The sequence below is a fragment of the Uranotaenia lowii genome, chromosome 2 (assembly GCF_029784155.1).
Source record: "Uranotaenia lowii strain MFRU-FL chromosome 2, ASM2978415v1, whole genome shotgun sequence".
Classification (NCBI taxonomy): Eukaryota; Metazoa; Arthropoda; class Insecta; order Diptera; family Culicidae; genus Uranotaenia; species Uranotaenia lowii.
In genome coordinates, this window is record NC_073692.1 from 247,320,866 (window position 1) to 247,334,564 (window position 13,699).

General features: G+C 37.8%; 2 protein-coding genes across 2 annotated transcripts; one reads left to right on the forward strand and one right to left on the reverse strand.

Annotated features, from left to right (window-relative positions):
• Window positions 1–315: 315 nt before the first annotated feature.
• On the reverse strand, window positions 316–6,533 carry LOC129749160 (guanine nucleotide exchange factor subunit Rich). The gene is made up of 14 exons (XM_055744060.1): window positions 6,410–6,533; window positions 6,130–6,355; window positions 5,765–6,025; window positions 5,523–5,703; window positions 5,217–5,350; window positions 4,783–5,148; window positions 4,438–4,707; window positions 4,214–4,373; window positions 4,021–4,157; window positions 3,792–3,960; window positions 3,596–3,729; window positions 2,826–3,425; window positions 1,971–2,764; window positions 316–1,859 (listed from the first exon to the last, which is right to left on the reverse strand). The coding sequence occupies exons 2-14, from the start codon at window positions 6,259–6,261 to the stop codon at window positions 485–487; spliced, it is 4,713 nt and encodes a 1,570-aa protein (XP_055600035.1). The 5' UTR covers window positions 6,262–6,355; window positions 6,410–6,533; the 3' UTR covers window positions 316–484.
• A 5,251-nt stretch (window positions 6,534–11,784) lies between these two features.
• LOC129742482 (uncharacterized) lies at window positions 11,785–12,828 on the forward strand. Its single transcript, XM_055734383.1, has one exon. The coding sequence runs from the start codon at window positions 11,785–11,787 to the stop codon at window positions 12,826–12,828; it is 1,044 nt and encodes a 347-aa protein (XP_055590358.1).
• Window positions 12,829–13,699: the final 871 nt, after the last annotated feature.

The window sequence follows — 13,699 nt, forward strand, 5'->3', positions numbered from 1 at the left end:
ATGAACCATGAGCTCGCGTGACTCTACGGCGAACCCAGTATCCAGAAGGTGGTGAAGGCTGGACGGATACGCTGGGCAGGACATGTTGCGAGAATGTCGGATGACTATCCTGCAAAACAGGTGTTCGCTACGAATCCGGTAGGAATGAGACGAGCAAGGGCGCAACGAGCGAGGTGGTTAGAGCAAGTGGAGCTTGATCTGGCGAATGTGGGATGACCGAGAAATTGGAGAACGGTTGCCATGGACCGAGTGAATTTTAGGAATTATGTTCGTCAAGTTATGTCGTCAGACGGAATACTATGAAAATAAATAAAATGATGTTTTCTCAACAAATCTGACAATCTGCTTTTATTTTCTGACAGTGTATTTTTAATTAAATTAAATATGAGTACATCTTGTGAGTGGAAATGTAAACAGTGAGCTAAACTCCTATGTTAAAAATGGTTAATAAATACAATTGCAACTAGACCTTACAAAACTTTGATTACATCAGTACACAACCCGAACTTGTTTCAGATTCTTCTCTTATCTGTACTGGAGCTCTTTGAACGCTTTTTCCAAGTGCCATTTTTCTGATATTTTCAACCTCTAGGTCTGACACAGATCGTACGAAGCCTGTTGGATGCCTCTGCATATTACTACCGGAAGCAGTTGTACTGGAAATGTTTCCTCCACCAACAGGACTCGTTATACGGTCCCGTTTATTATAGCTTATTTCCAACACAGTATTACTTTTTTTCTCAAGCATATGTCTCGTTCGTCCATCCACTTGATCGATTGCATTGTTTTCAGTATTACCAGATGGAACTGACGTGGTGATCGTTTCTGGTATTATTCCAAGATCCGATGTGGTTGGTGTTTTACTTTGCACACTCGTATTTGTTGTTGTCGTAAGTGAAGGTATTGCTTCCTGTTGAATAACAAATTTATCCAACACCGCCAGCTGCGGCTGCAAAGCTATCATAAATGGACGATAACCCAAACATTCATTGAAACTCCACCGAGTCATATCTTTCAAACCGTTTCGTAATTGACGACAAACAACCAGAGACTTGGAGCGAATAGCTGCGTTCGTTATTCTACAAACTGATGCAACATCTAGTAGAAGAACGGACAATAACAACGAAAACTCGTAACAATTTGCTTCAGTAAAGATTTGTAGCAAATAGCGCATTTTAATTTCCAGCTTATGTTGTTCTCTATTACAGTTTGAACTACTTTTGGAAATTTTCTCAAGAGCAATATTGAAGCTATCTTCTATTTCTTGGTTAAGCGAGATATTCGCTTCATCTGTCCAGTTTGTTATAACGTGATCTGATCTCACACTTACGTTGTCATTCATTGGAGACAAATTTGCTTCCTTAGTTTCCGTGAATGAATGTTCTTTAGCATCGTGAGTCGCAACTTCTAATTTTGCTATCGTCATTTCAATCAAAGGATCAATTAGATTTTTGACATTATCCTGAATTTCCAACGAAGTGTGTTCTGTTAATCTGTTGATTGATAAACTGTTGTAGCCTGAATCTTCTGTCCTCTGGCCAACCTCGAATGTGGATTTGTTTGAAATATTAGAGACTGGAGATTCGGGTTGATGTAATGTAAGGGTTCTATTTTTTATAAGATTTAAATCCAAACATGGTTTTGCCCAATCTAACTCGTCGTGCAATGTTTTGAGGGCAGTTACAAAATCTTCAATCCTTGCAGCACGATCTTTTTCACGTGTAAGCCATCCAACAAGATGAAAATCCAAGGTAGCGCTCATACGTCCCAGGTCCTCAAGTTTTTTCAATTGGAGAAACCGGCGTGCGTGGCGTTGCAAAATTACGTCTATAAAAAAATCTTCGGCGTTTGATGAATCTCTGAAATATTGAATTTAATTTAAAAGAAAATAATAATTTAATTTTCATCATTTATAATTCGTTGTCATACATATCAAATTGATAATTAACAAAGAATTAGTTATCACTTACTTTTCTTTTGGAGTATTTGGCACGCTTTTCTTTCGCCTTTGTACTAAGCTTGTGTCGACGTTGATGTTACTATTGCTGGTATTATTGAAAATAATATTTTTCTCCTTATTTACAATAGTGGCATTATTAATTGTTTCGTTTGCTTTGGGATTCACTGTGGTCGAAAAACTCCTTCCTCGTGTCATGCTGTTTCCCAAAAGTAAACTCAAATCCTCAGCGTTTGGCGATACGGACGGACCTGTTGCATTCATTCCAAATTTGTTTCCAAACACATACGATGACCGAGGTGACTCAACGTCATTTGGATCGATAGCTCTAAGAAATCGAACAAGATCTTTTGCCAGAGACCAATTTCTCTGTTCTAACGCAGTATCTAACAGTAAAGTGGCATATTGTCGGCTAACAGACGAAGGTTCCAAATTTTGTAATATTATAAGATAACTCGCAGCTGTTTGAAGTTGCTTTGATGCCATGCATTGTTGGAAGAGCTCTTTTGGCTTACCGGCGCTCGAAAAAAGGTAGGGCCATAATGCTATCTCCGTTTTGCGGGCACATTGCACAACAGTTTCTAGATAGACAGGGAATTCTTGAATGAATTCCAAAACACTGGGCAGCAAAGCATCGGGTATTGGTTCTTTGCTGGTAGCCTCTTCTTCTAAGACCTCGTGCAACAAAAGTTCAAGTGAATGTGGAAAGTACGGAAGATTTGTACAGCATCGAGCGATTTCCCAAGCATTATAACCAAGATTTCGGCGAATCAGCTGTCTTAAAATTTGATGCAAATAAACTTGGCTCTAAAAAACACAAAAAAAGTAATAAATTCCTTTTAATATGAAATATTTAAAGTAAATTCACCGTTCTTTTCAAAGCACAGTATGGCAATGAAAAGTATATTGCAGGATCGCTGGTATACAGAATCGTGTCGTTTTCAGCTCCAAGAATAATGGCGTCTTCGAATAAAATAACCAGTGGGTAGATTTTTAAAGTAAACGACAACATTATTCGCTTGCTCATAAAAGTATGCCTATGACTACGAGTTCCTGTCTCTCCGTTCCTTGGAAACACCGGAAGCCAAACCCGCATTCCATGCCCTCCGCAGTATAACCATAGAGATTCCTTAATGTGAGTTTTGTTCGAATCCGAAACCCAGATGCATTCGACAGATGAAGCCAAGCACGTTGAAGCTAGTTGCGAAGTGGCATTTCCAATATAATCTGTCTGAACCATCAGCACTCGTCCAGAAACATTAAGAATCAGAGTTTCCGACAAAGAGTTGTCGTAATTTGATTTAGCCACTTCATTGCGAAGATTTGTCATTAAAACCGATATCACGCATGCCGGATGAATGCAAACATTTTTAATATCATAAATGTGCATTTTTTCTAGTTCCAGTTGGCAATTCTCATTTCTTATAAGGGCAAATATTGTTACATGCCCGTCGGCAGTAAACACAATCTAGAAAAAAAAGAGAAAATAAATCACCAAATTGTGTTATGCCATGAATTGGTAACAAACATATGCTTTAAATTCCATAACAATATATGAACAAAAAAAATGAAAATCTCAAAGAACAACAAAGTTTTAAGATTATCCTTGTTTCTCTGCTATTTTCACTTCATACGTACCAACTGATCTTTAAAAAGATTAATCAACATTACAGGAGCGTTCATTTTCGTGATGCTCGCAAAACGATTATCCAGTTTATTTTCTTTCGAATACATCCGAAGTTCATCATGGAAACCTATCAATGAGTAGCACCCTGAAAAGCAAGCGAAAAAAACAGTCTGAGAACATGAACAAGAATTGACATAGTTTTTATACCCATGATCACAAATTCATTCCACCACAGCAAACCACCAGTTACAACAAAATCCTTTTCTTGAGTTTCATTGCCAAATAATTTCCACTTGCGGGTGTTGAATGAGTACAATGCAACGCCTGTTCGACCAGCAACGGCAACGTTAGTGCCAAGAAAATCTATTGCACTATACTGTAAATCATAAATGCAACATTTTCAAAATCCATTAACTTTTAAACTAAAGGTGCTTACCCGAACTGGCCAGTTAGATGCTGTGTATGCAGTTGGAAGATTTAGCACAACCCAGTGTTTGCTTTCAGATAATACACTATTCACTTGGACGTATTTTTCGGTGTTATTATCATCTTCATTTCTCATGTACTCCAAATCTAAAATGTACGTCAAAAATATAACATTCCAGTAATGATTTTTTTTTTATATTTACCTTCTTTTGATAGACCAGAATAATGCACATTCTTGTAAAAACCGGTATCTTTCTCATCAGTTACGTAAGTGTTGGGTTGATGGTATATGTTCTGCAATACATCACCATGATTGATATACAGTTTATCATCGCCTTGCAGCAACAAATAGGAATTGTAGCTCTGTAAAGAATATTTTAATGGAATGTTTTGCAATGTAAGACCACTGTTACTTAAAAATATATACCATGCAAGGATTTATCGTTAGGATACTTTTGACAAAATCAATTTGTATCAAAGCTGTTTTGAATCCTCCGCTATTGCATCTTTTCAAAGAAGGTTTATGGACGGGTTCATAAGATTCTTTACTGTTACCACTGGAAGAATTAGGGCTTATCGAACCAAGGGATACAAATGAGCCTGATTTATCCATATTGCTCGAGCTCGAAGAGTCCAGAGAAGTGATTTCATTCAATTGTCGTACCAAAAACAACTGATATCCTTCAGTGGACCAATCCTAAAAGCAAATATGTCAAATTTTAACAATATTTTATTCAACGTTCAGCAGAAAAGGTTAAGATAGGAAACTAACCATACTTATAATGTTGAAGGGATTGTTCTTCAAAAGATCAATGTGTAAACCATAATCCCAGCCGAGTGAACACATAAGCAAGGATCCGAAAGTGCTCCAAAGAGAAATTCCACCGTTGCTCCAAGCAACCATAATAGCACAACCATCCGGTGTCCATTTAAGCTCATTGACATGGCCAGGTGAGCCGGGAAAATCTTTTGCACTGAGAATAAGTCGATGAGATAGCTCCAAACCACCCGTCAGATCATCAATCACGTACATATTTGTCTGCGAATTACGCCGTCCAAAAGCAATCAAACGATATTTGTGGTTAATTACCGTACAAGTAGCGTCGTCTACATTCTGGCACCAGATGCCTTGTACTTGCTGAAAATTAAAATAAAATAATAAAGTATAACGGAAAATTTCGCGAAGCAGTAGGAAAATAAACATACGTTTGGATCGAATTTGGTATTACTTGCGGTCAAGAATGCCGCTCTTCCATCATTGAGCGTTATTGAAAATCCACACAACAAAGGGGAGTATTCTATTGAATCGATGAATGTATTGTTTTCCAAAATTGGAACCGCTGATGATAATAGCAATGAACAAATAATTCATTATTGTAATGAGTAACAATAGAGGTTTCATTTCAATATAATACAGATTATCTTGTGCATTAAATTGATAAATATTACTCTGCGACTAGAGTAATTTCTATAAATAAACAAGAAAATCAGTTCAACTTGCTATAAACTCACCGTTACTAACTTGCTGATTTATGCTAAACGGTATTCTTTTCAAATCCAAAGCGTAATCACGTTCTTCAACACCGTTCCAATTAAGCCGAATTACACGACCATTTTTAGTAGCCACCATGATTTGTGAAACGTTTATACAGGAGATGCAGGTTATTGGAACGTACAATGATAATTGATGTGTCTAAAAGTAAAATTATAATTTTAAGAATGTTGTAAAAAAAACCTTTCCAAAATAAAACTACCAAGGACAGTCTTAGAGATGGAATTGTTTCTTTAAGGAACAATTCTGCACTGTCCCTCCGCAAGTTGGAAAATGGGGAATCATTTTGATTGTACACTCCTTTAGGAGTATCGCTCACTATAAGAGTGTACATGAAAAGTGTCCCACTGGTTGTTACCACAAGCAGCATACTTGAATCTGGTTTCCATTCCACTGTCGTATTGAGACCGTACTTTTCTATGCATTCTGAATTTCGAATCTTGGAAGCAATTGGGACACAAGGCTATAACGTAAAACAATTTAAAAAAATTGATATTGTCATTATAATTAGGGCAACAAAATGGTATCGGATGCCTGAACAGTGATAAGAGCTAAAAAGTCACTTACCTTTGTATACCAAATTGCCAACGTATCATCGGTGAGAATGGTGAAGAGGATCTTCACACGATCACAAGATATTTTCCGAATATTTTTATATGAGCAGTTTATCACTCGAGGCCAGCCGATAGAAAAATACATTTTGTAATTTCGTTTCGGATTTTTTTTTTTCAATCACAAATGTATCAACAAAGAAGACATTGACCCCTTAATTTCTTTGTTTGGACGTATTTTCCTAAAAAGATTTCAATATTAAAAAAATGCGTCAGCGTTGAGACTGTCTACTTACCATTTTAAACACCTTTTATAACACCTAAATTTTTAAATTGACCATTAAAAACTGATGTTGTTCAAATAACACCCATTTTTAATAAATTTGCTGAGTTGACATCATCAAATTTTTGAGACAATCATCAACAATGATGACAGCATTATACACTGAGAGCCCTGAGAGCCGAAGTTATTCGAAATCGTACACGCTCTTGTAGCCAAACTCGAAAATAATTTTGGTAGAGATAAAAACCATAAAAACCTTTAAAAACGAATAAGAACGAAGGTTTGAGGCAGGGTGGGTCAGTAGGGTGGGTGCATATTGAGGAAAAGTAGGCAAGGGATACCAAAAGTTTCTCATTGGTGGGGGGTGGAGACGGAGCGTTTTTTGACAGCGAATTGTTCGTCTACCACCCAAGCAACCAAAAGTCGCGTTCTCACTTAAAGATGGAACCCCGAAGTTCACATTTGGCTGAGAAAATGTTTTACGGGAATTTCAGGTGACTCATGTTACGTAGAAGTTATTCAGGAACTTCTATCGCCTTTTGAAAGGTTGAAATATCGTGACGGAACTTTTAAGCGCTTTTAATGGAACTTCTTTAAAGAAGGTCGGTAGCGTTCGCTAAGCACTTTCTAAGATAACTTCAGGTGTTCCAAGGAACTTATTTGGGAAATCTAAGATACTTCTAGGTATTTAAAGGAACTTATTAGGGAATTCTAAGCGACATGTCAAATATGTCTGTCAATTTTATGTCATGGTATTTGTTTTGTTTATATCAGTACTCATGTTTAGAATGGAGTTCAACGCAAAATGAAAAAAAAATGTCTGAGGTTGAAACAAATATTTAAAGAATTTTCCGGATTTTTAACATTGAAGTTTTTATATTTTCAGAGCCTTTTTCATCATCCACCGCTGCGATTGAGGAGAGTACCATCGCTTGCTGCCTCTGATTAGGACCCCCACTGCATGCATACTTCAAAATGCAGTAGTTTCGGAAACATGTTTTCTGCTGGAGGACTAGGCCGCTGACGTAGGTTATAGTGTGTCTAATAATGTTGTGTGTTGTGTTGTGTGTTAAAAGAGCGATTTATCTGAATAAACGTTTGATGATAAAATATTTGTAATTTCATATTTATTTGGTGTACCGAAAGTCCTTTAAAAACGAAATGTATAAACTCGCTCAACCAACCCATTCGATCATCGCTCATACGCGAGTCCAAATAAAATTAGTTTAAGTACTAATTATTACAATGGCAATGAACTATTGCTGGATTGGTCGAGAGGCTGGTGAGTTTCATGGCAACCTAGAGAGCAGCGGTTCAATTCTCGTAAGCGTAAGTAGCATTTGTAATAAAAAAAAAATAATTAAAATTGAAATCAATGAGATAGACCATGATAGACCGGCAATCTAGCAATCTGTCAAATGGATTTTTTTTTTCGGCGCGTAGAAGTTACTTGACATTCTCTTAGAAGCTGAATAGCGTTCTCTACAGCCACCTAAACGAACTTGAAAGTAGCTTTAAGAACTTAAATTTTGGGCTGATTAGCATTCTCTTCAGACACAAACGAGAGCTGATTAAGCTTCTATGGAACCTTTTTAAGGGAATTCTGGTTGCTTGGGCATGCCTACGATTACGATTGCCTGTCACAAGATGGACGATTCCGTGCATTGGTATAAGAACACACCTGAAGCTTTACCCGCCTTGGTTTGAGGTCTCTATGTAGGGAAGAATGACCCTGGTTGTTAAACTCCCTTGAGAAAAAAAAAAAAAGTTTGAGATCTCGCATCGCTCGTAGTGTGCAGTCGGTACAGTCGCGTTTTCCGCGCTAATCGCGAACAAGTGAGTGAGATTTTTTCCACTATATCCGGATGTTTGTGCCGTTCGGAGGTTAAAAAGGTGTTTTGTGCTGCTTGGAAGCAAGGACTTTTCGTTTTCCTGCCAAAGGTATGAAATTAACGTTCCTCAGCTAATTGAACTAGGTATTAACGGCGCGTTCGTAAACTGATTTTTTGGGTGATGCATCGATTTGTTTGGTAGATGTCAAATCACCTTCCAATGCTTTTGCATACAGTTTGTTTAATTTACGAACGCCAGCATCAATAAAAAGAATCACTTCGATAGAAAAAATCAATTTACGAACACGCCGTAATTATCGAGTGTTGGTGGATACAGTGCTGTTCAACACGAGTGTCGCTGCCATCACGCTCTTTTTTTTAAACTCAAAATTAAGTAGTTTTGGTTCAAAACAGCACTTCGGTGGCTTCCCTCAACTTTGAGTTTGACTGGGCAATAGCAAAACTAAGTTCTGATAGGCATACTCAATACTAAGTTCGGCAGCCGAACTCGGATTTATCCTTTTTTTCGAGGGTAGCTTATTTTCAGGGAATTAAAGGATGATTAAAATTTGTTGTACCCGGATGTTGCTGTTCCGGTACATTGCATTGCAATTACAGAGCGGTGGAAAGTTTTGACATTCCCGGTCAAAGAAAACTTCCAGATTCCCACGGGAAGTAAACAACATCCGGAAGTTTCCGGACATTCCAAGCCGCTCACCATATGATGACAACGACGGACAGAATTTTACGCTGACACGGTGAACATGCATTTCATTCTGAAGTTCCTTCATAGTTTTCCGGTAATTGTTCCGGAACGACATAATTTTGCGACGTGTTCGTTGGTTGCTGTTCCGGTTCGGACTGAACTCGCTAAGTGTTTTCAGTTCAACAAAGAGAGTTCAATTTTTAGTTCATAAGGTCGAACTCAGCTTTGATCCCTCGCCGAAGGAAAAAAATGGATCAATTTTGAGTTCGCAGTTCGAACTCCGTTTTGATCCATCGCAAGGAGGAAAACAGGCCCGCATAATTAAAAACAGTTGGGGATATAGTACTAACTATTAACTTAATATATTGGTAGCAGTACCAGTATGAAATATCTTCCAAGTATCATTTCATTATACATGTTCAAAATTTTATTACCTCAATAAATTATGACAGGATCGTATCAGTGACAGTGACAATATGATATATGATTTAGTAAGTATAGTATAATAAGAGAATAAAAATTTGCAACCTTTGAATATTGTCTCTGGACCTTATCCAGGACTCTAACAGTGTACGACAAAGTTTCCTTATATTTTCTTAGCATTAGACATTAAATTAAAAAAAAACAACATTGACAACATTGTATGAGTTAGACAAGTCGTTATCATTTCACCTCTTGCGGATAATAACTAATATTGTTATTTTAAGATGTAGTTGTGAGCTTATGCATTTTTTCGCTCTTGGGTTCAGCATCTGCTAATTTTCACTTCACTTCGTTAAAATTTGTGTCGGCAACCCCACGCCAGGTTCGGAACTGAAAACTGTGTTCAAAATGGCTCCGAAAAAAAAGAATCACGCTGAGAAAAACACACAGAACGCGAAAAGTAAGTAAAACTATATTATATTATCGATAAAAACTAGTGAGATTAAATAAAACTAATGAAATTACAGAAACAAAGATCTCTGCTGAGCGGAGAGCGGAAAAAAAATCTACTGAAAGGCTGAACAATGCAGATCTGCACAAATAGGTAAGATTGTATAATCCATGTATAATATCAGAAATAAAAAATAAAAATCTCAACATTTAAATTTTTTAATTTTATTTTATTTTTTGTGGGAAAGAATTGGAACTATATTGGTTATGGTACAGGGAAGCTCTTTTTAAAAATATTTTACAATATGCGGAACGTATGATTGAGCGTTATTTTTACTACAAACTACTATAAGCAAACTATATCCATTGAAGTTGATGAAATCTATGATTTTGTATTCCAACGTAGCTAGAACATTCAGGTAGATTGTTTTGCTCGCCAAAAGTGGATGATATTTTAACCGTATCCAATAATGTAGCATGAAATATTTGTTCGAAAAAATCGCTCTTTTTGAATGGTAAACATGCTTAACAGCCCTTTCCCCATATGGTACTTTAACAGATAATCATAATACAGATTGTTAATATGGTCTGTGTTATTGTACATATACTGTTCACTTTACAATAAACGATAACGTTTAGAGACAATATAGAATATTCTCTATATATTGTAATTGATTATGCGGGGGGTACTTAACTTTAAGTTCATAGAATCGAACTATGTTTTGAACCTCGGTCATACTTAATTTTGAGTTTAAAAAAAAGAGCGTGATTGTTTTTTGAACCAAATTCCATCATGGCGATTTCGAAGCTAATTTTTGACAGATCCTGTGTGTGCAAGAAAATGTAAACAAACGAGTGGAAATACTAGCTTGTAGAAAATCATACCTTTCTCCGATTTGGTAAGGATTTCCAAAAAATGGTAAATACAAACTTAAAGTAGAAGGTTCAGAGAGTATTGTGAGCTATAGAAAAAATTGTGCATGTGCCGTGAGGCAGCGTAAATCGACGACAAAAAAAGTAATTTTTCCACTATCACAAAAACCTCTCGGAGTATTTCACATATTTTTGAATGAAAACTTAAGCCAAATGCACAATTTCAATTGCAATTTTTTAAAAGAGAAGTCAATTAACATTTCTTCAAAATTTGGAAAAGCCCAAACAATTGATAAGCTTGAAATTTCTATTCGAAAATACATATATTTTTGTTATTTTCTACTATGTTTTCTTCTGCAGCTGCATACTATCAGGCGTAATAATTTTAAAGCTGAAAGGTGGATTTGGATATTTTATGGTGGTTGAAGTGAATAAAAAATAAGATCCTTGAATTGCTACGTTTGCTTTTATGCTATTCAATTGAAATCGTTCTCTAAGAGGTAAGGACTTATGTGTTGTAAGTTTGTACTGGCCTCAGAGAGTTGCAATGGACCGAATAAGGCCGATGACATAGTGAGAGCGATGCGATGCGAATTGGCGAACGCGGCCAATGCAAACTCGAGTGGTGGAACAAATTGACATCTGCTTCGCCGCGTTGAGTATGTCAGGTTTAAGCGATTCGCATACATTTTCTTCAAATGTGGTTCGCCGCAATGAATCGCATTCGCCGGTTCGCATCGCATCGCACTCACTATGTCATCGGCCTATGTCACCTAGAGGACCTGTGCCAGTGGTGACTTCAATTCACATGGAACTGTCTATGGAGAACAAATTAACGATAGCCGTTCAACTCTTATCTATTTATGACATTTGCGAAGGCTGCGAAGGCTTCAATTTACGCTCGACGCTCGACGGACGCTCGATTTGGTTTTCTCGGATGAATCTATTTTGATCAGCCCCATAATCGAGGCCAACGAGGTCGTTGTCTCTAAAGACGTGTACCACCCTCCGTTGGAATTTGAAATTTCATTTCCGAGTCCTATCGTTTTTGTCGAGGATTTCGATGTGTCAGCTCGTGACTTTAACCGTGCGGATTTTGACACCATGAACCGTGTTCTGTCTGAAGTTGACTGGTCGGACATACAAAGTTGTACTGACGTAGATGTGGCTGTTAGTACATTTGGCGCAATTTTGGATGGCGTTTTCGATGAGTCCGTACCTCTGGTGCGACCTCCTCTTCGACCCCCTTGGTCTGATTCTCACCTGAAGCGGTTGAAACAGACGCGTTCGAAATTGCTACGGAAGTTTAGTAACTCCAGGTGCCCATTCGTGAAAATCAAATTGAACGCTGCTACTAATCGGTACCGGATATACAATCGACTTTGCTATCGCCGTTATGTGGATCGTACCCAGAGTGAGCTTCGTCGCAATCCAAAAAAGTTCTGGCAATTCGTGGACTCGAAACGGAAAGAGTCCGGACTTCCAGCTATACTTCAATTAAACAACCGTATTGCTATGTCACCTTCTGAAAAATGCCATCTTTTGGCGGCGCACTTCGCCAGTGTTTTTTCAGACGCATCGCCAACTGCCGAGCAATTAAACTCCGCCTTATCACGATTACCCATCGATGTGTTGGATCTGGATGTTTTCACCGTTAGCGAGGAAATGGTTTTAGAGGCCATAATTAATTTGAAGAACTCCACTTCAGCCGGGCAGGATGGAATACCGGCGTGTGTATTGAAAAAGTGTCGCACTTTACTGGTGGAACCTCTTACGCGTATTTTTAATCAGTCTTTAGAGCAGCAAAAATTTCCAACCATCTGGAAAAAATCGTTTATGAGCCCAGTGCACAATGAAGGTGACAAACAAGATGTTGTTAACTACCGAGGTGTCACATCGCTAGCTGCCTGTTCGAAGGTATTTGAGAGGATTGTCGACGATGTCATGTTTTCGGCCTGCCGGAACTGGATTTCTGAGAACCAGCATGGATTTTTTCCTAAACGTTCGGTAACTTCAAACCTGATGCTTTTTACATCCTTATGCATATCAAACATGGATGGCGGCAAGCAAATTGACGCGATTTATACTGATATTTCGGCGGCATTTGATTCTGTAAACCATGACATTCTACTGAAAAAAAATGGTTAGATTGGGATTTTCCGAACGATTGTGTGCGTGGATCAGAAGCTACCTAACGGATCGGCGATTGGCTGTAAAAATAGGTTCTGCTGAATCCTCGGACTTTATTCCGAAGTCTGGGGTACCCCAAGGCAGCAATCTGGGTCCTTTATTGTTTACGCTCTTTTGTAACGACATCAACTTGGTGCTGATTGGATGTGGAGTTCTCCTGTACGCGGACGAACTGAAAATATTTTTAGTCATAAACAGCCAAGCTGATTGTTATGAATTGCAACGCTCCTTGGACGCAGTCGTGAATTGGTGCCGTAATAACTTACTTGTTTTGAGCGTTGCGAAGTGCTGTATTCCCAAGCAACCAGAATTCCCTTAAAAAGGTTCCATAGAAGCTTAATCAGCTCTCGTTTGTGTCTGAAGAGAATGCTAATCAGCCCAAAATTTAAGTTCTTAAAGCTACTTTCAAGTTCGTTTAGGTGGCTGTAGAGAACGCTATTCAGCTTCTAAGAGAATGTCAAGTAACTTCTACGCGCCGAAAAAAAAAATCCATTTGACAGATTGCTAGATTGCCGGTCTATCATGGTCTATCTCATTGATTTCAATTTTAATTATTTTTTTTTTATTACAAATGCTACTTACGCTTACGAGAATTGAACCGCTGCTCTCTAGGTTGCCATGAAACTCACCAGCCTCTCGACCAATCCAGCAATAGTTCATTGCCATTGTAATAATTAGTACTTAAACTAATTTTATTTGGACTCGCGTATGAGCGATGATCGAATGGGTTGGTTGAGCGAGTTTATACATTTCGTTTTTAAAGGACTTTCGGTACACCAAATAAATATGAAATTACAAATATTTTATCATCAAACGTTTATTCAGATAA

Bases quoted from the DNA above. Each gene is read 5' to 3' on its own strand.
- LOC129749160 (XM_055744060.1), bottom strand. From the start codon at position 6,261: ATGTATTTTTCTATCGGCTGGCCTCGAGTGATAAACTGCTCATATAAA. The intron at 3,426-3,595 runs GTACGTATGAAG...TTTTTTTTCTAG, and splicing joins ATCTTTTTAAAGATCAGTTG to ATTGTGTTTACTGCCGACGG. The intron at 1,860-1,970 runs GTAAGTGATAAC...TCAATATTTCAG, and splicing joins CCAAATACTCCAAAAGAAAA to AGATTCATCAAACGCCGAAG.
- LOC129742482 (XM_055734383.1), top strand. From the start codon at position 11,785: ATGAACCGTGTTCTGTCTGAAGTTGACTGGTCGGACATACAAAGTTGT.